Source organism: Xenopus laevis, chromosome 6S (assembly GCF_017654675.1).
Source record: "Xenopus laevis strain J_2021 chromosome 6S, Xenopus_laevis_v10.1, whole genome shotgun sequence".
NCBI lineage: Eukaryota > Metazoa > Chordata > Amphibia > Anura > Pipidae > Xenopus > Xenopus laevis.
In genome coordinates, this window is record NC_054382.1 from 12,854,147 (window position 1) to 12,880,043 (window position 25,897).

At 38.7% G+C, this 25,897-nt stretch overlaps 1 protein-coding gene across 9 annotated transcripts in view; it reads right to left on the minus strand.

Moving 5' to 3' along the window:
• Positions 1 to 25,897, minus strand: part of LOC108719832 (disco-interacting protein 2 homolog C-like) — a 265,083-nt gene that overhangs the window by 118,741 nt on the left and 120,445 nt on the right. For 5 of the 9 annotated variants that reach the window (XM_041567363.1, XM_041567370.1, XM_041567364.1 and 2 more), the window contains 6 exons: positions 11,530 to 11,601; positions 10,247 to 10,357; positions 9,131 to 9,256; positions 5,940 to 6,149; positions 2,585 to 2,608; positions 695 to 724 (listed from right to left, as the gene is read on the minus strand). In XM_041567363.1, coding sequence (XP_041423297.1) covers positions 695 to 724; positions 2,585 to 2,608; positions 5,940 to 6,149; positions 9,131 to 9,256; positions 10,247 to 10,357; positions 11,530 to 11,601 — 573 coding nt within the window. The remainder of the gene's footprint in view (positions 1 to 694; positions 725 to 2,584; positions 2,609 to 5,939; positions 6,150 to 9,130; positions 9,257 to 10,246; positions 10,358 to 11,529; positions 11,602 to 25,897) is intronic. The other 4 variants (XM_041567368.1, XM_041567369.1, XM_041567371.1 and 1 more) reach the window with 2 other exon arrangements.

A 25,897-nucleotide genomic window follows, 5' to 3' on the forward strand; every position in this document is an offset into this window, starting at 1 on the left:
GTGTTACTGGGAGCAAGAAGACTTTCCATAACAGAGAAACAAGCCCCCCCCCCCACCCCGAAAATTGACTTTAGCTAAATTAGTAACACAGCCAGTGGCACAAGCTCTGCAGCTCCTGATAACTTTCCTGATAAAGCATCTCTGCATCCCATCTCCAGTGATTCTCTAGAGCTAAATTCATATTTCATCTAGATATCCACTTACTGGGGTCGACCAAGCACAGAAGCTTTTCCCTACATGTCTCATTCAGAAGCATAATGTGCAAAGGAAATAACAGAAAATAATAATATATATATATATATATATATATATATATATATATATATATATATATATATATATATATATATATATACAGAGAAGGGACATGTTATTCAGAATGCTTGGGAACTGGGGTTTTCTGGATAATGGATCTTTTCTGTAGTTTGGATCTTCATCCTTTAAGTCTACTAGAAAATCATGTAAACATTAAATAAACCCAATAGGTGGTTTTGCTTCCAATAAGGATTAATTATATCTTCGTTGGGATCAAGTACAAGCTACTGATTTATTATTACAGAGAAAAAGGAAATCATTTTTTAAAATGTGAATTATTTGATTATAATGTAATCTATGGGAGACAGCCTTTCCGTAATTCGAGCTTTCTGGATAACCGATCCCATAGCTGTATTTTTATATATCCTGGTATACATACTGTGACAGTCTCCGCGTTTCCTCCTATTTCCTTCAGAGAATAAAAGCAACAGTAAGTCATAATACTGAGAGAGACCTGGCATAGTATCATTCACGCTGCATAATGATGGCTTTGCTATGGAGCCTCAGGAAGACTTTAGTAAGGAGGGCAAATGTGCCCAAAACTGCTCTATGTGCCGTTGCCCTTGCAGATTCTCTGACTGTTTTCTTCTGCTGGAATCTGAATAAAAATGGCGTCTTGCCCTACTTTCTATCAGGAAACAAGAAAAGTCTGTAAACTTAGTTTTTCACTTTTTATTTTCGAAATGTCTTTTTCCATCATTCACTAAATGGTATGAGATACCAAAAACTCCTAAAATCTACGGCTAAATTGTAGGAATTTCTGTGAACAATTCTTCAATAATTTGAAACATGGCTAAATATTTTTCAATTTTAAGGGAAATTCATTTAATCCTTTTTCCCCACAGTATAAATAAAACTGCAAATAATATTACATTGCAAGATTTCATTTTCTCTGAGTAAAAAGGTCAAGAATGAATCCTGAAAGTTAGTAAATCTGCCCTTAGTGGCAACTGACAGACATCCTGCTGAGTGCACCGACCATGAAGCCTGCAAACAGGCAGTTAGTTAGTGGCACTGATCATGAATCCTACAAGAAGGCAGTCATTTAGTGACAATAGTTATGAAGCCTATAAACAGGCAGTTAGTTAGTGGCACTGAACATGAAGCCTACAAGAAGGCAGTCATTTAGTGACACTGGCTATGAAGCCTAAAGACAGGCAGTTAGTGGCACTGACCATGAAGCCTACAAGCAGGCATTTAGTTAGTGGCACTGACCATAAAGCCTACAAGAAGGCATTTAGTTATTGGCACTGACCATGAAGCCTACAAGCAGGCAGTTAGTGGCACTGACTATGAAGCCTATGAGAAGGCAGGCATTTAGGGACACTGGCCATAAAGTCTTCAAACAGGCAGTTAGTTAGTGGCACTGACCATGAAGCCTACAAGAAGGTAGTTATTTAGTGACACTGGCTATGAATCATAAAAACAGGCAGTTAATTAGTGGCACTAACCATGAAACCTACAAACAGGCGGTTAGTTAGTGGCACTGACCATGAAGCCTACAAGAAGGCAGTTATTTAGTGACACTGGCTATGAAGCCTAAAAACAGGCTGTTAGTTAGTGGCACTGACCATGAAACCTACAAACAGGCAGTTAGTTAGTGGCACAGACCATGAAGCCTACAAGCAGGCAGTTAGTGGCACTGATGATGACGTTTAGAGATACTAAGGTCTATCTGCAGCTCCAGTGAAATGCTCCATCTGCAACAGCTCAGTTTATAGCAAATACAATTCTGCACACTCTAATAGAACATGTAGGGTGATTATCACAAGAAAACCCTCGCTTCCAAACGTACAAAGTGTGGTGCGATACATATTGAGGTGTTTCATTTCAGCACACGTGTGAGATTTCTAATAAAGCAAGTTATCAGCACAGGTGTTAATGTGCTACGGGCCTCTAACACTTTAGCCTTATGCATCATTGTCTGCATGTCTTGTTACGTGACTTGTTACTACAGTAAAAGGTCTGTTTGTTTCCTATACCCACACCAATAATACAAACAGGCACAGCCATTAGCAAGAGCATCAGAATGTGCCCTTTGCCCATGGGTATATGGGGGGCAAGTGTTGGGCAGAACATGGCTGTTCAGATGTGCCGGCTAGGGAGGCTGGGGCTACAAGCCACAGGACATTACATATACATTTGCCTTGCTGCTGACATTAATGGGCTCTGTATCTTGCTTTGTTTTTAAATCCACCATATAGTACAGAGTACAATGTAGTAAAAAGGGCCATAAAATGATCATTGATGAGTTCAGTAAAACACTCACCCACACACAGGCGCAATGGAAATTCTGAGAGCAAAAGGGGGGCAAGAAAAGCAACACAAATTAGCCCAGTAGGTTGCAGGTCGACTCACAACCCATAAAGCCAGCAGAATTGCCCCAAACAATGAATAAAATACGTTTCCCTCTGCCCTCTCACCAAGCAGCAGTTCAGTCATGCTTTATGGCTCAGATTCCAGCAATGTTTGTTGCAGAACGTTTTGTCCCAGAGGTCACACATGCTATCTGATAACTACATATATTATAATCTATAGCTAGAAATGCCATGTTTTATATAGTGAACTTATTGCACGAGGCTAAAGTTTCAGCTTGTCAATAGCAGCAATGATCCAGGACTTCAAACTTGTCACAGGGGGTCACCATCTTGGAAAGTGTCTGTGACACTCACATGCTCAGTGGGCTCTGATTGGCTGTTGAGAAGCTAAGCTTAGGGCTCGTCACTAATTATCCAGCAGAAAATGAGCTTCCCTGGCTGTAATATAAGCTGATGCTACAGGTTTGCTGATTATTAAATTCTGATGCTAATTGCACTGGTTTCTGTGCTGCCATGTAGTAATTATGTGTATTAATTACTAATCAGTCTTATATTGTGACATTTCTATTCTATGTGTACTGTATATTGTGAGTGGCTCCCTAAGCTCAGTAAGTGACAGCAGCACAGAGCATGTGCAGTGAATCAGCAGAAAAGAAGATGGGGAGCTACTGGGGCATCTTTGGAGACATAGATCTTTACTGCTAAAGGGCTGTGGTTGCCTTGGGCTGGTACAGAAGCCCAAACATTGGGGCAGATTTATTAAGGTTCGAATGGTAAATTTGAATTCAAATTTTCAAATTTTTTTTCAAATTTGTATTAAAATCATCAACTCAAATTTGAATTAGAATGTGAGATTTATCTCAACTCCAACCTGGAAACGGTTCTAATTGGAATATTCGCCACTTAAAATCTGCCGAGTTCATGTACAAGTCAACGGCAGAGGTCCGTTGAACCATTTCAAGATGTGAATTGTCTTCCGGACGTTCAAGGAGGAAAACTCAATTTTAACAAATCCCATACCTGCACCTAAACTCTGCTTCAACAACTGGCCAAACATAATATTAACGAGAATGCTTCATTAAGGGGCAGATTTATGAAGGGTCGAATTGAAAATTCTAATTCGAATTTTAACATTTTTTTTTTTTTGGTCAAAACTCTCAAATTCAACTAGGGAATTATCCAAATTAGATTTGCGTTTTTTTGAAAAAAATTCGAATTTGATTTTTTAGATTTATTATACTGTTCCCTACTATTCAACTATTCTCCAACCTAAAACCTGCTGAATTGCTGTTTAAGTCAATGGAAGACGTCCAGGGATCAATTTGGAGATGTTTGCAGCCTTCCTGACATTCGAGTTTTCAGAATCGAGTTTGATTGAATTTCATTCGAATTTTTGGGTCATTTCAATTCGTCCGAGTTTGAAAAATTCGATGTTAATAATAAATTACGATTGGTCGGATTTATGTGAGTTTAGGGGAGTTTTTAGGAGTTTTAGAAAACTCACATGAATTCCAAATTCGACCTTTGATAAATGTGCCTCCCCGAGTTAAGTATTCATTTTACATAAGTCGAATAAATGTTCAATGTTATGACCCAAAGGACATGTTTGGTATTTGGCTCATAGGCTACTTTTTACTTCTTCCCTTTTCCTTGGAACAGAATTGACATCCCCATCTACTGTCAACATTCCCATTACATTGTTGGCATATAAACAACTAATTTGTTATTAAATGTTAATAATAGACACATAGGGGCATATTTATCAAGGGTCAAATTTCGAATTGAAAAAACTTCGAAATTCAAAAAGACCAACCGAAATTAAGTCAAAGGGTTTTTTGGGTTGAATAGGTCCGTTTTCGATCGAATAGGTCCGTATTTGGGCCGAATTCGAATAGAAGGAATAGCGAATTCGATCGAATTCGATTCAACGTCTTTCCCAAAAAAACGTTGATTTTTCAAAGTCCACCAATTGACTCCAAATAGGTTCTAGGAGGTCCCCCATAGGCTGAAACAGCAATTCGACAGGTTTTAGATGGCGAATGATCGAAGTCGAATTTTTAAAGAGACAATACATGATAAATTTCGATATTTGGTTTTTTACATTTTTTTCAAATTCAAATCGAATTTGGACTATTCCCTAGTCGTACTACACAAAAAATAGTTTGAAATTCCAATTTTTTTCATTCGAAAATTCACCTCGACCTTTGATAAATCTGCCCCTAATAGAAGACCTGTTGCTGGAATATATTTTATTCATTTATTTATTTTATTTTTTCCCAGGCACCCAGTCAATTTTAGGGGCATATTTATCACAGGTCGAATTTCGAATTGAAAAAACTTCAGATTCTGATTCAAAAAGACCAACCGAAATTAAGTCGAAGTTTTTTTTGGACGAATAGGTCCGTATTCGGCCGAATTCGAATCATACAAATCGAAGTAATAGCGCATTAGATCGAATTCGATTAGAAGTTTTTCCCCAAAAAAATTAGATTTTTGAAAGTCCACCAATTGACTCCTAACAGGTTTTATATGGTGAATGGTCGAAGTCGAATTTTTAACAGTACATGATAAATTTCGATATTCGAATTTTCGAATTTATTGCAAATTCGAATCGAATTTGGGCTATTCCCTAGTCAAAGTACACAAAAATATCTTGAATGTCGAATTTTTTTCAATTATCGACCTTTGATCATTTTGCCCCTTAATAAACCCAGAGAGAGAGAGAGAGAGAGGCAGCCACCAACATCCCCCCTGGTTCCATTGAGGAGTGCATTGTAGAATCATTCTCACCTAAACACTAATAGAAGACCTGTTGCTGGAATTTATTTTTATTTATTTATTTATTTTTTTCCCAGGCACCCACTCAATTTTAATGATCTTCACAACCTTAGTTTCAATATACAGGTATGGGACCTGTTATCCAGAATGCTCGGGACCTGGGGTTTTCTGGATAACGGGTCTTTCCGTAATTTGGGTCGTCATGCCTTATGTCTACTAGAAATTCATTTAAACAGTAAATAAACCCAATAGGCTGGTTTTGCTTCCAATAAGGATTAATTATATCTTAGTTGGGATCAAGTACAAGTTACTGTTTTATTATTACAGAGAAAAAGGAAATCATTTTTAAAAATTTGGATTATTTGGATAAAATAGAGTCTATGGGAAACAGCCATTCCGTAATTCGGAGCTTTCTGGATATCGGCTTTCCGGATAAGGGATCCTATACCTGTAATCATTATGGGACTGTTAATAGCAAACACAAGGACACAGGATTTTATTCCAAGTACTGGAGGTAGGTGCACCCACCTATGTGTGTCTGGGCCATGACATCCGCTAATCTGTGAGCGGCACCGCTGCCTCCGCTTTGCGTTGAGGAGGAAGAAGTGGTCGATGTGGTAGATCCGTGGATCGCTTGGGTGATCCAGTGCTCCATGTTTATACTACCCTGACTTGACGTGGGAGTACCTTGGGAGTCCCCTTGTACAGAGCCTTCATCTTCTGAACCTGAAGAGGTATCTGTAGAAGAAGACAAATGGATTATACATGTTATAATACACAAAAGCCATGAATATCCTGTAAATTATATCCTTATAAACGGTGAGTTCTGATGTCATCCGTTATAAACGGTGAGTTCTGATGTCATTTGTGTCACATGACTCACTGAAACTTGTGTATTATAATAAATAAAGTACCCCCTGTTGCAAAATATGAGGATATTAGAAGTTACCTCGGAGTTCCATGACCTGAATAAAAACACGAGGCCGAAGGGTCATGAAACTCCTCGGTAACTTATAATATCCTTATATTTTACAAGAGGGGGGACTTTATTCACTATATTAAGATTAATTTAACCAGCACTCAGCCCTTTATTGATAACACTCCTTTCTGTCATCCCCGTTGCCCCATTGTATTGTCTAATTTGTTGGCCAAAGTCACACTTACTAAAGTCAGTTATAAGTCACCAGTAGTGATGGGCGAATCTGACCCATTTTTCTTTGCTGATAATTTGCAAAATGGTGACAAATTTGCTAAATGCATTAAAGTCTAGCAACAATTTTTTTTTGATGCGCATCAATTTTTGGAGTCCCTGGGCATTTTTTTTTCGCAGGACAATCTTACAAAATATTTTGCTCATCACTAGTCGCCAGTTATCCCGCCATATTTAAGAATTATGGGATAAAACAGAACTAGGGATAGGCGAATTTTTTCGCCTTGTTTTGCCGCGGAAATGACGCTTATAGACTTGTATGGCGTTGTGTGACAAAAAAAAAAGACGCGCATCAAAAAAAAAAAATCGATGCACGACACCATTTCTTTGCCGCCCATAGACTTTAATGGGTGTCAGCGTCATTTCGCCGACGAAAGTAAACGGGTCAAATTCGCCCATCCCTAATCAGAACTTATATGATATAGTGCCCTGATCAGAACTAAACTCAAGAGCCAAGTTATAATAATCCATGCCCCCCATACTCCATAATTCCCAAAGTGCTAGTTTTGGTCTTTTTTTAAGTTTTAGTGGTTTCTGCCCAACAGCTCTCTCTGAGAGTCACCAACCCAAAGGGGCAGATTTATTAAGGCTCAAATGGTAAATTCGAATTGTATCAAAACTCAAAAAATCTGATTTAAAAGCAACAACTTGAATGTGAGATTCAGTTGTGAGATTCAGTTCTAATTCGAATATTCGCCACCTAAAACCTGCCAAATTAATTTACAAGTCAGTGGCAGAGGTGCATTGACCCAAATGTTAGACACCCCCAGGTGAATGTATTTACTTTCCTGAAACTCCGGGCCAGTGCTCCTATCAGCAGAAATCTGCACCGGGCTGGGGTTCTTCCAGTGAGCACCAGAGAGCGATCCTCTTCCAGCTTCTTCTTTCTTTTTTCGGCTGCGCATGCGCATTAGAGTGAAAAGCCGAACTTTAATTAAAAAGCCGGCTATTTCATTCTACTGCACATGCGTTTGCCCTGGGAAATTTGAAGAAAGAAGAAGCCGGAAGAGGATCACTCCGTGGTGCTCACTGGTATAACCCCGGGCCGGTGCAGTTTTCTGCTGAGCACCAGCCCGGGGTTCCAGGTAAGTAAATACAATCACTTGGGCGTGCCTAACATTTGGCACCCCCAAGTGGAAGATGACTTTCCTTTAATATAAAATGGCAAAGTGCTCAGAGGGGTTGGCACCAGTTCACTTGTTGAAGGGTCTAGTTCCCCTTTAAGCAAAATGACTTTTTTTGAAACAGCAACATTTCTAACAAATGAGAATTGATCTTAGAAATATCTATTTGTAAAGGGTCAGTCGCTTATACCAAATACTATTCATTAAATATAATGTGCTTTAATGGTATAATATATATATATAACATTTACACATGAAAACCATTTCCTCGAGCATGGTAATAATAATAATTAGCTTATAATATGCAATTTACATTTTTATGCACTTGATTCACCCCCTCCCATCCCATTAAACAACATTGTACGGGGTAAGAATGATGCCTGGTGAGATGAGAATTCTTTGCATGGGGTAAGAATAACATCACAGAGGGGTAACATATAACATATGGCAGAGGGTAAAAATGGCCTCATGCGAAAAAATTTGATCATACAGACTCAGTGAACCGGGGAAGTTAAAGGAACAGTAGCGCCAAGTATTTTAAAGTTATTAAGATATAATGTCCTGTTGCCCTGCACTAGTGCAATTGGTGTGTTTGCTTCATAAATACTACTACAGTTTATATAAACGAGCTGCTGTGTAGCCATGGGGGCAGCCATTCAAGCACAGGATACACAGTAGATAACAGATTCACTCCTTGGAAACCACTGCATTCTATTACAAAGATTATCTGTTATCTGCTGTGTATCCTGTGCCTTTTCCCTTTTTTGCTTAAATGGCTGCCCCCATGGCTACACAGCAGCTTGTTTATATAAACTATAGTAGTACTTATCTGTTATCTAATGTGTATCCTGTGCTTGAATAGCTGCCCCCATGGCTACACAGCAGCTTGTTTATATAAACTATAGTAGTACTTATCTGTTATCTACTGTGTATCCTGTGCTTGAATGGCTGCCCCCATGGCTACACAGCAGATTGTTTATTTAAACTATAGTAGTACTTATCTGTTATCTACTGTGTATCCTGTGCTTGAATGGCTGCCCCCATGGCTACACAGCAGCTTGTTTATATAAACTATAGTAGTACTTATCTGTTATCTACTGTGTATCCTGTGCTTAGGATCTATTACAAGGAATGCTTGGAACCAGTCTTCTGGATAAAGGCTCTTTCAGTAATACGGAGCAGTAAGCCTTAAGGCTACTGAAATCATCCAATCATCCAATAAGATGGCTTTGCCATCATCATTGATTTATACTAGCACATTGAGTACTTTGGAATGGGTCATACAGCAGACCCTACCAATCACCCTTCCTTACTTGACCCAAAGAAAAGGAAGAAGAAGCCATCACTGCAACTGGGCAATGACTGAGATTTTTTCAGCTACTTACCTGGGGGTGTGTAGGCATCCATTGAGGTTTGTACCACCAAGGAGCGCCGTTTGGATGGCATTGGTACAGCCATCTTCCTTTCTTTATTCTTAGCCAGGGCTGCCTGCACTGCTTCTGTATGCACATCTACACAAGAGAGAAGATACAGCTCATGGAGGGGTAACAGTAGTACAGAGCATTGCTGGAAGCATTCGTAAACCTATTTCTTCCTTAAAGTGCTCAACTCTTCTCCAGCATTGTGGGATATTTAATAATTATATGCAAATGCCCTAGAGATAGAGTGACAGATTGGCCTGCCAGAGCACCAGAGGATCTCCAGGTGGGCCCCATTCTGGAAAGAAAATTCCATTAGCCTTTCTTATTTCCACTATAAGGGCAGAGACACATGCGAAGATTCGGGGAGATTTAGTGGTCCTGCGACAAATCGCCTCTTCTTCGGGCGACTGATCTCCCTGAACTGACTTCCCGTCGGCTAGAATCTAAATCGCCGGCGGGATGGCACTTGGAGTCCTTTGTTTTCCGAAGTTGCCCGAAGTTTCCTGGTGAGGCAACTTTGGGCGACTTTGGAAAACTAAGTCATCTGTATGCCATCCCATAAGGCACTCGGGATTGCTTTGTTTTCCGAAGGCTTTTCGGGGAGATTAGTTGCCAGAAGCAGAGTCGATTTATCGCCAGGCGACTAAATTAATAACCTTTATACCATTTGGCTCTGTCTCCATCTAATTGTTGGGAGGGTGTCGGGTTCTTAGGTTGCCCTTGGAGACAAAGTCCAACACTGCTTAATAGGTAGGATAATACTGCATTTGCATTCTGTATAGGGACAATAATAATGAAGAAGTGTAGTTAATACAGAAACCCCAAATGACCATTAAAACTTTATTTTTAGTTTGCCCATGTGTCTACGTGCCCACAGTTGGGTTATAATCTCATAGGAAAAAGACAGTGTAGTAGGATATTAACCAGCACTCTCCACAGCAGTGACTACTCTCTAGTTTTGTTCATGATATGGAATGACCAAATTGTAGTTTCCTTCTAAAACACTGTATTGCATTTCCGTAATGATCCAGTATAATTAAGTTGGTTGGCCCACAATGTTTTCTAAACAGTGCCCCTTACCTGATCGGTATCGTTCATCTCGAGAACCCGAGGAGCGCCGACGGTGATACCTGGAGGAAGAGGAAGGGGTGACAGGGGTTCTTCTTTCTGGGGGTAAAGCCTGCTCCATCCCTGCAAAAGAATACTGAATTAGCTGGACATTGTAGAAGGTTAACTATTGATACAGGAATTTTTTGTATCACTTTCCAAAAATTTGTATGACAGTTTCTATGGCGCTACTTTTAAAAAAAAAACAGGACAACAGAATGGGGTGCAATATAATAAGGATAATAAAATAAGGATACACTTGGGGTTTTTACAGATAATGGATCTTTCTGTAATTTGGATCTTCATACATTGAGTCTACTAGAAAATCCTATAAACATTAAATAAACCCAATAGGCTGGTTTTGCCTCCAATAAGGATTAATTATATCTTAGTTGGGATCAAGTACAAGTTACTGTTTTATTATTACACAGAAAAAGGAAATCATTTTTAAAAATTTGGATTATTTGATTATAACGGAGTCTATGAGAGAGACGGCCGTTCCATAATTCGGAACCTTCTGAATAAAGGATTTCCAGATAATGGATCCCATACCTGGATATTAAAGAGGTCATGCTTTAACAGTTAATAAATCAGGGTGGATAGTTACGATACCAGGTTGCAAGACCTTCATTTTCTCAAATTCATTTTCACCTGATTGGAGCCCGTTGGTAGAAATGAACAGCAGGTGTCACTCTTATTTCAAATGTATTATATTAGCAGCGTAACAACAGCTAATATATTAAGGACTAATAAAAAAAGAATTAATGTAAATTTCATAAACGTTTAGGGGCAGATTTATCGAAGGGTGAAGTGAAAATTCGAATTTCGAGCTAATTTTTGTGTACTTCGACTAGGGAATAGTCCAAATTCGATTCGAATTTGAAAATTAGATTCTCGAAATTTATCATGTACTGTCTCTTTAAAAATTAAACTTCGACCATTCGCCATCTAAAACCTGCCTAATTGCTGTTTTAGCCTATGGGGACCTCTTAGAAAATTTTTGGAGTCTATTGGTGGACTTTGAAAAATGGAAGTTTTTTGGGGGGAAAACAGACCTATTTGAAGGAAAACTGGCACACAAAAAAAACCTTCGATTTTTTTAAATAAATTTCGGATTGGTCTTTTTGAATTCGAATTTTGAAGTTTTTAAAATTCGAAATTAGACCCTTGATAAATCTGCCCCTTAGACTCTTAAAAGTCTGTACAAATCAAAATGTGTATTAGAAAGAATGCATAAGGTCAGTTCATTCACGTACCTGGGGGCTGAGGCAGATATGCTCCTATTAACTTGGCGCGTTTCTTTTCATAGCCTTTCTGCGTGATGTCACCTACCAAAATCAAGAAGGAAAACACTTCAGAATGAGAGATATTTCACCAGTTATACACGTTACTGTGCAGCAGTCTTCCCAAGCTCAGACTCCAGTTTAAAGATTACTCCATACACGATTTAATCAGTTTAGGGACAAACACGAAAAAATCGTAATTGTACGTTTTTTTGGCCTTTTCCCTGAAAATACTGAATTTTTCAGATTTTTGCCCAAAAAGTCCAAAAGTCGGATTTAATCTGATCAGAGACAAACACGAAAAAATAGAGCAAAAATCCAAATCGTACAATTTTTTTTGAGCATTTTCCTGAATCGCTCAATTTTTTCGTTTTTTTTTCCCGAAAATCTTGAATTTTTCGGATTTTTGCCCGAAAAGTACTAAATAGTCTCATTCCAGCGCAGGCCACAGAAACTTCCAAATAGGGACCTCTCCCATTGACTTATATACAACCTCGGTAGGTCTGAGATGGCGAATTTTTCTGAGTCAGACTTTTTCTACCCTCGGGGTATTGTAAATCTCAAAAAATTTGAGTTTTTTTTCAATAAAAATTTGAATTTATTGTAAAAAAAACAAAAAAAAACTTTTTCGAGCCATTCGGACTTTAATAAATAACCCCCTATGTGTTGATGGTATCTATCTAATAAAATATTTATAAAATAAATATATTCTGTATATATTATAAAATAAGGAAGGGATAATGGGAGTTGCCTTGACTTGGGCCCTCAAGGACCCAGGCTCACCAGGAGAACCTGTGTTATTCAGGCAGGGGAGTCCGACCCTGTACAAGAACATATTAGGTCATTACTTAGTAGTTGTATTTTCTTATAATAAAAAGCCAGGGAGCCTCAGTTTCCTTTCAGACAGTTTTAGCATGTTCTAATAATAGTACGGTTTCATTTTTTGCTGAGCAACATAGCATTGCAATACACTTTTGCACATTCAATCAATTAATCACATTTTGCAGTTAGCCTGCCTATGTCTCCTCTGTCCTTAACCTTCTTTTAACGTATGTCTTGCCAGTGGTGCATATGGGAGAGGAAGCCAAATTATGAAATCTATGTTCAGTGCATGGCCACTATCTGCTTCTTTCTGCAAGACACCCAGTGACATGGCACCCCATGCTTTCAGCAGAACAAGGTAATATGTTATATGCTGTGACTGTGCAGGTTACAGTATAGCAGAACAAGCTGAAATGAGGCTAAATGTGGTGATTGTCAGACATTTCCAGCTCAAGTCATCATTAGAGATTCCAACATTGTTCACAGCTCCCCTAGATAATAATATGGTTAGAGAGAAAACATCATTCCAAGAATATCTAGGACATCAGATAAGTCTCACCCTAACTGACTTTAAAGGTGGTCTTTCAGGTAGAAACCAAATAGTCCTCCTAAATGTCCTTCAAGCTGAGTCCCCTGCCAATGCTCCAAGCCAATCAGGGTGGCCAGTCTTACAGTTTGGGAACCAATGCCTCTAATATATACTGTATATATTACTGAATAATGTCATGGTATCCGGATCTAAAATCTGAAGTGCATTATGATGATCTGCTAGTCACAAGTTCTGATGTTAGATTGCGACCCTTTGACCATTGGTGCTCTAAAAGACCATGGTTAAAAAAATGCTTCCCAAGGACCCATCATAAGAAACCAACTAGAGGCCCCACTCCACTGAGGAATTCCAGGAAACCCAAGGGATACCTCATTGGATCGGAACAAGACTGGCACATGCCTATGTTATGTCTAATTCTACAACAGTTGGAAGATCACAAGTTGTGCACTTTTGGGTGCGAGTGATGGTACAGAGTAGACTGTGATGGGTATGGGCCTGCAGGTTCAGACTGAGATATAAATTAGATCCTCAAACAAGCCCAGTCTATTACACCTTACAACAGCCCCTCTGGCATTTGCCAGATTCCCAGTTTGGGCCTGTGTGGCAGTATTGACTTTAGTTGCTATAATTGGTGCTAATAAAGTTGTATCCTTATGTAGAGCCCAGAAAATAAGTTTAAATAGTAAACATCCATGCATGCTTATTATAAGTATTAAATAATGCTCTATGGACGAGCAACCCCATATACACCCTATCCTGAACTATAAATAAAAAGCATTAGATTGTTTCCCTGAAATCTATAAGGAGCCTGCCTGTATTAAGTTCCATGAGCCAGCCCAACAAAACAGGAATTATATAGAGACTAAAAATAGAAGGTGAATCCGGAAATCTGAACGGTTAAAGCTGCTAATGTATTTTAAGGTCATGGAAAGGAAACTGCATATTTTATTTAAATTTAGCTCGGTTAAGGAGAGCCGTGCGAATTTAAAATAGAATAGAAAGAAAAAGACAACTAAATGATAGTAATAGACATACAAGGGAAACCCCTTCATCAAACACATAAAGGGCTGAAACATTAACTCTGTTTTAAGCTCTGTGTCCTAGGACAAAGCCTTGAGCCAGAATAATACCGGCATTCCAGAAAGCAGCACTTAGATGGAGATAGACCAGTCATGGCAAACAAGAGACAAATTGCACTATAAAGCCATCTCAAATGAATTTAAAACTATCAATTTACGAAACCGAGGGAAATACATTTTAGAAGCTTTACTGCACTTTACTAGCTTTTAGTATATATATATATATATATATATATATATATATATATATATATATATATATATATATATATATATATATATATATATATATATATATATATATATATATACACACACACACTGTATAAGAAAAAAAACACTGGCACTTACAGGCATTGGAAGCAATGTGTCTGGGTGCAGTCCACATAATAACATATTTCAATATACAGAATGAAAACCACACTCACAAGTCTTATCTTGGTCAGAAAGATGAATTTACATCTAAACTTTATGACTCACATGATAAGACCTTTGAATCGGTATTCCCTTCAATACATTGGCATCTATATATATATTGCATATAATATGAAAGTGGCCTTGGACATTCTTGACCATGTGTTGATGCCCCTTCTCATTATATCTCTATCCATTTACAGAAGTGAGAGCTCTCTTTGTGTTTAGCTTAGCTGAACCATTCTCCATGTCCCTTAACAATGACGTTTTCTGACTTTTCCAGAAGTTCAAGTTCAAGCCTCCATTTGAGATCCATCATTTGGACAGGGGCCTCCCTTGGGTTGTAATAAGGTTACACATATATCAAAACTTCCATGGATCACACATTTAACCACAGTTAGGGTGGTGTCAGATGGAGTGGCACTAGTTTTCCAAAGTTGCCCAACGTTTCCTTGCGAGGCAACATTGGACAACAAAGCATTGCATATGTTTTCCCACTAGAAATTTACTTTATTGCTGTCAGGAAAACTTTTTTGGGAGGGTTGTCACCCGTAGTAGCTAAAGTTTAACCGTGGGCGACAAATATCCTTGTCATTACTCTTAAAGGAACATCAGGATAAGTGTTCACCCAAAGTCTTAGCCTAACTGACTTTCACGTTTGGTTTACAATGTATCTAGAAAATAGGCATTATCCCTAAAATTCACCCTAAATGGTCTTCAGAGTAGATCACACAAGTGACTACTTAGGGATCTGCAAGATGGGTCATTCCCATGGTTTAGGGCAGTGGCACAAGGAAAGATTTGTTGTTGGTTTTATATAGAATACAATACTGATGCCTTGCTGAGAATGTGATCAATAGTTGGATAAAGTCAATGGCAGCTGCAGTTAAACAATGACTAGACTTCAGAAGGTTGTCCTTCCCTTCAATAGAACTGACTGCACTAGACCTACACATTCCCAGTGCTTAAGCCAGCAAATCAATAAGGAATGCACCTAGACTTCATTCATTACATTACAGCTCTCGGTCCAGCTTTCCCATTAGTCCACTATAAATAATTCAGGTCTCCATCATCCAAAAGGCCCATTTATGCCTTATAAAACATGTATGCCTACGTCACGAGAAGAGATGAAAAAAGTCAAACTGTTGAAGTGCGTAGAACACAGTAAGAACAGAGAGAAACAATTTCTAAGCTTATCCAAATCTTTATACCTTAGCATGACAACCAAGCGAATTTTTTCGCAAGATTTCGAATGCATTTGGAGAATTTGTCTTTGTCTCGTGACTTTTCAGCAAAGTGAAACAGGTCAGATTCGACCATCACTGGTCATAGGGAATCGATCAATATTCAGAATGGCGGTTGGCAACCTAAATATTAGCATAAAGCCCTACAATATAAATATTGAGCTCAAAGAGATGGATGGCTTATTAAGAGTTTCAGAAACACATAGTTGAAAATATCACAGAAGATTGTGTTTCATTTTATTGGCAGGATGGGGGGTTGCTTATTATCATAGTGCTGACTTCTTATGGTCTTTAGTAAAAGAAACAAGAGCAACCAATCAGCAGGTCAGCCAGTTAAAAGCAGATGTCTGATTTGTTGCTATGAGTAATTCAACCTAAATAAGCCTTCTGTTTTTTGATTACATTACCCCAAAAAAGATCCTACGAAGTTGATAGCATCTGCACAGATCATATGATCTGTCTTGTAGGTCCTTGGTTATCAGGCACTTAAATAACTCCATAATATAAGGAATTTCAATTGCGAACTACAGCTAATACCCAAAGTAACAGTCCAGTTCATGGCCTTGCTCAAATAGAAACATAACATAGTATCTACCCGTTGATCATTAATAGGCACAATGGTCAAGACAGTGGGGTACACCTGAGCTTGAGAGTTCTTAAACACATATTACAGGGCAAAAAGTTGGGCTGGTAACTACCCCCAGTGATGTCAAACTCAACTTTGAAATGCTAAGCCATGTTCCATCCAGCTTCTTATTGCAAGCTGACAATAAAATAGAAGGCAATAGGTAAAAGACATTGACAAGGTAGTAAGCCTGAAACAATATCTGCACGCAAGCTGAGCCATACATCCTCTAAGAAGACAGAAAAAAAAATAAGTTGGTTATATCATACATTCTTCCCTTAATATGTTCACTTGATGAATATAAAGGTAAATCCGAAACATTAAGGGGCAGATTAATTAAGGGTCAAATTGAAAATTTGAATTCGAATTCTAATTGTGAATTATCCAAACTCGATTCAAGCTTTAATTCGAATTGGAATTCAAATTTCAAGATTTATCATGCTCTGGTCCTTTAAGAACTCGAATTCGACTATTCGCCACCTACAACCTCCCGAGTTCATGTATAAGTCAATGGGAAACATCCAGGGACCAATTTGGACATGTAAGCAGCCTTCCTGACATTCAAGTTTTTCTCAGAGAAAAGACTCGAATTGAGTTTAGTCGAATTTAGTCGAATTTGATTCTAATTCAATTCAAGTTTTCGAGTCAGTAAAATCTGTCCGAGTTTTAGATATTCGATTTTTTTAATAAATAACCCCCCCAGTCAAATTTCAAATATATATAAAAAAATTTAAAGGAGTTTAAAAAAAACTCACACGGATTCGAAATTCAACCCTTGGTAAATGTGCCTTTAAGGAATGAGTTGGTTAAAATGACTGAATCCCTAATAATCTCACCTGCACTTAAGCCGCACTAGTTATAAATAATAGTGTTAAGACTCTGAATTATGGAAGCCTCATCTTAGATTTTTACTCAGCTATTATTTTTCCTTATTGCAATGCCGTTAAAGACAATAAAAACGGCGTAACTATATCCCCACAGTGAACATATTTAGGTTCACTGACCCCTGACGAAGGCCCTCACGTCAATATGTTGCTGGTGCTTTCTGCACGTTTACCACCTCAATCATTAACATCACAATGGAATGTGAAGAAGAACATACGAGAGATTCAAACCATGATGATTAGCACCAGTACGACAAGTAACAGACATAACTAACCGCCAAGTTTCCAGTGTTATAATAAATATGGAATGGAAAAACAAACATCAAACTCATATACCTCAAGCTCCAACTGAACTTCACGTCAGCAATGTTTTTGCACCATTCAACTGCAGAGTTCAGATAATCTTGCCATCCTCTTGGCCAGTGATCCCCCAACCAGTGGTTCGTATGCAACATGTTGCTCACCAACCCCTTGGATGGTGCTCCCAGTGGCTTCAAAGCAGGTTCTTATTTTCAATTCAAGTGTTTTGGTTGCATAAAAACCATGTATAGTGCAAAATAGAACCTCCTGTAGGCTTCCAGTCCATGTAAGAACTACCAAACAGTGTCTGACTGGCCCACCGGGAAACCAGGAAAACTCCCGGTGGGCCCAGGTTTCAGTGGGCCCTCACGCTGCTAAACTTTTGGCCTATTTCTTGGCCATTCCCTATTTCTATGAGAACAAAGTGGCTAAATAGATGGAATAATAGATTATAGTATGTAAAGAAAAGAGACTAGGAGAATAGAGGTTGAGTGAGGAGAGGAAGAAAATTGTACTGAGGGTAGGCCCCTGGTCTCAAAACTTTTGGTGGGCCCCTGGTCTCAAACTTTTGGTGGGCCCCTGGTCTGAGGTTTTTTGGTGGGCCCCTGGTGTCCCAGTCCAACACTGCTACCAAATAGCCAATCACAGCCCTTATTTGCATCCCCATGGACTTTTTTCATGTGTGTGTGTTGCTCCACAATTCTTTTAAATTTGAATGTGGCTCATGGGTAAAAAAGGTTGAGGAACCCTGCTCTTGGCAATGCAACTTAGGGCCTACATAAATACAAACACCAAACAACTATTTCTAGCCCATTCACAGCCCACTAATCAGTAGTTTCCCCAATGTGATAAAATGAAATACACCACCCAAAAATATTCCAAACATCTACCCAACATTCACTAATTTTCAATTATTTTGGTTGGTTCTACAACCCCTTCAATGTTATATATTGTTTGTATGATATACAATTCAGGCTCTGTATAAAGAAAAACATGGTGGAAGAAGAAGCTGCATGCGTGAGCTCCTAAACGTCACCATTTGATGTACTGTACATCCAGACGAGGGTGGTGTGACTTCAAACATAAGGAGTTCTGAGTGTCAAAGAGTGTCTCAGACAAGGGCTAATCCATTAAGCTGTGCAGGAGATAATATACTTGCAAGGAGTGCATAGATCGAACATAATACAGTGAGCATTAAGTTCCATAGTGCAGGTATCCATGAGACTGTGATCAGAATTTTTCTTCCTTATGGCAGGACTGTTACATGACTTGCTGGAACAAATAGGGTGGATTACAGGCTGATGGAAAGTTACATCATAAGGCAAGAAGATGCATTCTAACCTCTCTATTGATTTTGTTCTGCTATGAAGTTCTTGTTCCAATATTTGCAGAAAGTCAAAAAAATAACATTGACTATTTTATCTGGACACCTTTATTTGGCCAAAGGTCTACCCTACTATATTTTTATGGTGAAGCTACTAAACATTTAAAAAATGTAGATCTTTATGATGGAGACAAGGCTGTAAAGTCTGGACCCATTCACTGGTGTATGTTCAATTAATGTGGAACAGTGGGTATATCTAAACTGCGCTACAACAATGGAGCTGCCATTAACACAAGCACATCTCTTGTGTTGCTTCATGTGACACCTATTTATTAAATAATGTATATCTCTTTAGCTAGAAAAGAAATGTTGACTCTCCTACTGTATATGTTTATGGTAGAGCTTTTCAAAATTTAAAGAAATAGATCTTTATGCTGGAAATAAAGTTGTAAATTCATATCAGGATGCATTCGCTGGTATGATCACCACTCAATGGGGAATAGTGGGTATATCTAAAGTGTGCTATAACAATGGAGCTGCCGTCTTCTTCCTGTACCATAAACAGCAAAAGGCTTGTGTTACAAGTGGCACCTAGTAAATGCATGTGCATGCCCACAAATTCTGAGATATATATTAAATAATGTATTCATGTAAAAAATGTACCCCTTAAACATGAGGATATTTTAAATGACCAAGGAGTTTCATAAACATTTAAGCACAGGTTCTTTTTAATGGTCATGGAACTCCGAAAATAATAGCCTTATATATTAAAGGAGGGGTTATATTTGTTAGAATAAGCACGTTTCAGTAGACCATGTGATGCAAGTGACATCATCAATTATAACATCACTAAGGATAATTTATTATATTAAAGGTTACACCTGGTCCTATAGCTACATATGTATTGAACACCTAAAATCAAGTATACTATATTGAAGCTCTACAATTGCCTTCAGACAGATTTTTTTTTTCCATTTGAGTTCAGCTACTGGCTTTAATAAACAAAAAGGACCAAAACACCTGACACTAGAAAATGGACATTTTATCCTTTTTTTATATTAAGTCTTAATAGAATTAAGGGGAAAGAAAAGACAAGAATCTATATATCATCTGTTGGAGGGACCATACATAGACAGATATATCAGACAGTCAATGTGGTCCTTCAACTGATGATCTCTAGATTGTTGTCATCTCTTCTTTCTAGCTTGGTTATTTTATTCACTTTGGTATTGCTATATACAGTAAATGAGGGAAGCAAATGGACCATCCCGTGAGCCTACAGATAATCTAGTCTTGCTGGTGTCTACATAAGGACACGTGTATCTACATGAGGAGATGCAGAAGGTGCATGTTCCTCGAAGAGGCTATACAAATGCTTTGCCAAATAATTTACTGCTCTATTGGGAGGATGGACTCAATGGAACCTTGTGGAAGCACAGGATCAAATTGCCAAGGGTTCTATTTTGCTTGTCTCCTTAGTTTTGACAGTAAGTCTATCACCAGAAGGCCTGGATAGACCGTTATAGCCATTTATTTGGCCATTGTTTCTCAGTACAAAAAGCAGATGATTTTGTATGAAAGCAGAATTCTTTTCTCAATTAAGTTACCTATTCCAGTGATGACAAAGCTACTGATCAGATTTAGGTCCATGAGGAACAGAAGGTAGGCAAGGACCTGGCCAGCAGATAATAAACAACTAATGTCACCATTGATGATGTACACCATTTGTGCCAATTTGATTGTAACACGTGAAAGATACTGGGATCACTTTACATTAAATTGCCAATTGTCCATGACTGAAAAGGAACGAGCCAGGCAACCCTGGGTGACCCTGCTGAAAATCAACACTGAGCTTATCTGCAGTGTGACAAGCTACACTGACCTGCTGAGTGTCACTTGGAAGATCCAGACCAGTTTCCTAATTAGACACTTGAGGAAGGTCGGCTGATTGAAGCAAACAAGTTCATTGTGACCTTGGGAAATCAAGTCCATGTGTCACGTATGCCCAGAACGGCAAGCAGTAAGCACAACAGATACTGTAAGTGGTTGACAGTTGCTAGAGAAATCTGCCCAGCTCGGCTACAATGTATAATACAATAAAGACGGTTTCCAAATTCACATTGGATTAAATTATTTGTTTAGATGAACAGCCAATAGTTCAACACACAGCAATAGCCGTTCTTGCGTTTGAATGATTTCGCTGTGATTAAAGCAGCGCTGGATTGACAAAAATTGTTCCTTTATTTATTATTTTTAGATTCATATTTCCCCCAGGATACAATTAAGTTTACTGATGACTCTCAAGTCCAGTGTCCGCCGCTTAGCAGCAGGGATTACAGAGAGCCGTGTTTGTGAGGCTCTTTTATGACTCACGTTCTTATTCCCCCCTTCACAATTCCGGCATCGCAGGCTGTGCTAGGATATTGGCACGATAGTCTTCTCCTTGCGTAAATGCCTGGGAGATATAAAGAGACCACCAGGCCACAAAGAGAGAAAGCAATGAGGATAAGGGAGAAACCTCTTCCTGAAGATGGAATAATGTAGATCTTAGGGCGGTTACCTAAAATAATAAATTATTTGTTTAAAATTTGCTCTCAGTTAATCCAAATATGAATTCTGCAATTCTTCATGACCGTTGAGGCAGCAGAAGACATGGCTTCATTGCTTGTCTGTGAGATTTTATATACATTAGCCGTGTAGTCAATGTGACAGCTCCAAGTTATTTAAAGAAGTACAAATATACAGGCAGGGTTTGCTTTTCAATGTGGAATGTATTTGGGCAATGTTTGCTGTGTCCCTGGCAATTGGGGCAGTGTATAGACTTTAATACTGTAGAATTAGAACCATCTCTACTCTGTCACTAAATGAACTGCAGCCACAGGGGTGTTACAGGATCAGCATGGTTCCCCTGAGTTCCTTCATCAATGGCTCCTGCAGTTGGCTCTACACATACACTTTATTGGGCCCAATGGCACCACCATCATCTTTCCAAAATGTAAGAGGGCCCTACACTAATTCTGTTGTATGGTCTAGTAACTGCTATTTAAGCCACTACTGCTAATGATGAGCGAATTTATTTGCCAGCCATGGATTCGCAGGGATTTCGCCATGTGCAAATTTTTTTCACGAAACTGCAGCGAAAATTTGCCGTGAAAAAACACCCATTGACTTTAATGTATTTGGAAAAAAAATTACCATCAGAAAAATGCCCATTGACTTTAATGCATTTGGAGAAAAAAATCGCCATAAGAAAAAATAAGGGTCCAGCTATGTGTCATTTTAGAAAGCTTTTTTCCACTATAATCAGTTATATGTTGCTGCTCCCTCCACGAGATTCTTGTTCCATATTGAGCATGCACAGAGGCTTAGCCAATCACAAGCCTGTTTGATAGTCTTCTTTCTAGGTCAGCTGGAAACAGCACTTTGCAAAGTTATGTAAAATGCCTTTTACAATAATGGCATAGATATATCCAGGCACACTTGGTTTATTTATATATATATTTTTTTTTTTATTTATTTATTTATTTATTTATTTATTTAAGTCAGTACAGGTACCAGGGGTCTAAAATGTTATTTCCCAATTTAGTGTCAATGAAGTTCCAATTTTTGTTTAGGAGCCCCCATTAGCGCCTTAACCAAGTACAGATAGGAAATGATTGGCGTACAGTCTGGAATACTAAATAGCCCTTCTTCCCAATTCTCACCCTAACTGGTCTTCAGCCCCACGGTTTGGAAACCGTTGCTCTAGGAAGATTAAACTGACAAGCCTTATATACATTATACAAAAATGTAGTATAAATAAAATCATCCCCATGCATCCCAACTGTCCAATTTTTCGGGGTACAGTCCCGATTTTGACAGCTCAGCCCACAGTTCTGGATTGTTACTGAAATGTCCCGACTTTCTCTTTGATCTCCTGCACCGAACAGCAGAAAAAGATACAAAGTTTCTAAAATGTAACTGGCTTTTGGCAGAGCCCAGACTACGTGGCAGGTGCACTTGGATACTTTTGTTACAATTTACAATACCCAAAGAAAGAATTTAAGATAAGCAGGTCTCTTGGGGAAACTGACTTGCAGCTTAAAGGGCCTTCATTAGTAAACCTGTAATAACACATAAAAACCACAGAAATGTGTTCAAACTTTCATAACCTGCCAAATGAATATGGTAATTAGGGGGTGCGTCCACAAAATGGGCGTGGTCAAAAATAGCCACACTCCGCGAGGCAAATCTTTTTGTCCCTATTTCTATTTCCAAAATGTTGGGAGGTATGCACCCCTGTCTCTGAGATGTTGCCATATATGATATATAGGTAAAATGTATACTTTTAAGGAGTCCCTTCAAAAGAATTCTCCTTGGATGTTATAACACTGTAACATATATTTATCGTCAGTAGAGGGGCTGTTGGATAGTTGCTATAGAATGCTATACAGAATTCTCATGGAATGCAAATATGAATGATAATATTAGAGGGGAACTATACCAAAAATTAAAATTTAATTTAAGCTTCAGCATACTGAAATCATTAACTTTCTAAATACAATCAATCAAATATTCTGTACCGTTGCTGAAATAATCAAGTTTATCTTCACTCTTCATTCTCTCTTCATGCAGCAGTCGGGTGTCAGATATTCTTTGACAGTTAGATCCAATATATCTTATAGGGGGGCTCCTTTTGCCTAGAAGATGTATTAGAGCTCACTCTATTAAAATCACCAGACATCATGTCTCTCTACATGCAGAATTTGTGCAAAAGGCAGTTGTTTTGTTAGATTTTGTTTTTTTACTGGAATCACTTATCTGAGTGAGATCTAACACATCTGCTTGGAAAGGAAACCCTCCTATAAGATATATTGGATCTAACTGAGTGGTTGGTTACACTGGACATTAATTATGTAAGACACGGGATGCGTTCACATACACTCTACACTCCAAAAAAAATCTGAATTACATTTTTTCACCTGATCAGTTATTAGTAAGTGTTGTCACTTCGAGATACACAAGTATAGACCAGAAAAAAACAGAAAACACAGCGGGAGACATGGTCTCGTTGTGCGGCTGTCTGGATTACCCAGAGCTCCCCGGCAGTTGAAGACGTGAGCCATGCTGCTGTTATGGAGTAGCTTACTGTAAAGTAAACACTGGGTGATTCTGCAATGACTTTTCCATCTCCAGCTTCTGACTTTATTTCACAATTTAAGAAGGTTGCGGAGGGCAGTTTCTATCTTAGACACTGTTGTTTCCATTTTTGGAATTTTATGGCAGTTGGGGCCCATTAAAATATTTGTTTCCTTCCTCCACTCCTATAAAGGCATTGAGTTCTGGGAGATTGTATTTCATATGAGCTCTCAACAATCCCATTAGCTCTGTCAGCAGGAAAGTCTGCGCTGATATAATTATAGACATAATTATAGACATAGGTATGAGCATCTACATAAATGTGCAGGTGCATATATATACGTCACAAATGGGGCGGGCGAGCAGGCGCGCAGCTATAAAGCCGGAAGTGGGAAGCCGCCATTTAAAGGTGGTGGGTGGGGAGAGCAGGAGAAGAGCTCAACCTGCACCCGCCACCCACGAAGAGGAGTACGAGGACGTCCCGAAGCCACCCGACCCACAGTTCCCGTGAGTATAGGGCCGGCCCGCACATCACTACCCAGGAGGTATAGTGGCCCCATGAGTCACTAATTCATATATAATTTCAATAAATATTGGCAAAACAGGTCAACTGCTAAACATTTTGGGGGGCTGAAAAATAATAAATATCTACTTACTCTACTGCTCCCAAGTTTTTTGTTGCCATATCCAGGACAGAAAAATCTCAAAATCACTACATGTGCCATTACTTGGCAACACACTGTAAGATTCTGTGGAGATTAGTAAATATAAATCGTCGGCAGGATGGCACTCGGAGTGATTCGTTTTCCGAAGTCGCCCGAAGTTGCCTTGCGAGGAAACTTAGGGCTACTTCGTGAAACGAAGCGATCCGAGTGCCATCCTGCTGCCGATTTGCATTCTAGCCATCGGTAAAGGCTTTTCGGGGAGATTTGTCACTGGGCGACTAATCTCTTCGGAATCTTAGCGTGTGTCACGACCCTTAAAGGACAACTAAAGCAAATTAAGAATAAGGTCATGCTTTTTTTTAACACAGTTCCTACAGTCACAACACCTGTGCACAGAAGTAATGAATTGGGCACAGTGTTTAAAGGCACAAGCACAATCTTTTAATTTGGGATGTTAGTGTCCCTTTAAAGTCAATCCTTTGCTGGCGCTTTCAGAGCAAACAAATACAGCAATTCCATCTCATGGGTTATTGGAAAAAAATGCAGACTGCTAAAACACATAACATAACCTTTCAGTGTTCATGTTCTGCCGTTCTCCAGTTTAAATTAAAAACTGTTATTAGTTTGTTAAGGCCTCACTTACCCTAGCAACCAGGCAGTCGTTTGAATGGCTGAAAGATCTATATCATTGGGGAAAGATACTAAAGATCAGCTATATATTAAAAAACAAAACCTTAAAATCCTTTAAAATGGCAAACTCATATACATAAGCCCTGTAATAAATCATGCCACTTACATGAAAGGAGTCGCCAGAAATAAATATAGAGTGTATGTGAACGCATCCCGTGTCTTACATAATTAATGTCCAGTGTAACCAACCACTCAGCTACTCACTCCCCAGCCTCACCCAATAAATGAATGCACCCAGGGTAACCTGCGTCATCTGTCATCTCACTATACATCCTCTAGGCAGAATATACATTAAGGGTAAAACGAAATTCGCTGAACACACGGTGTGAAAAGCTGTGTAAAATAAAAGGCGAATATTGATCAAGGTGTGTGTAATTGTACACCACGAGAACGCCAGATGTGATGCCGTTATTTAAAGGCATACAGTCATGGGAAAATAACATTTTTTTCAAAATGAATCAGTTAATAGAGCTGCTCCAGTAGAATTCTGCACTGAAATCCATTTCTCAAAAGAGCAAACAGATTTTTTTATATTCAATTTTGAAATCTGACATGGGGCTAGACATATTGTCAATTTCCCAGCTGCCCCATGTCATGTGACTTGTGCTCTGATAAACTTCAATCAC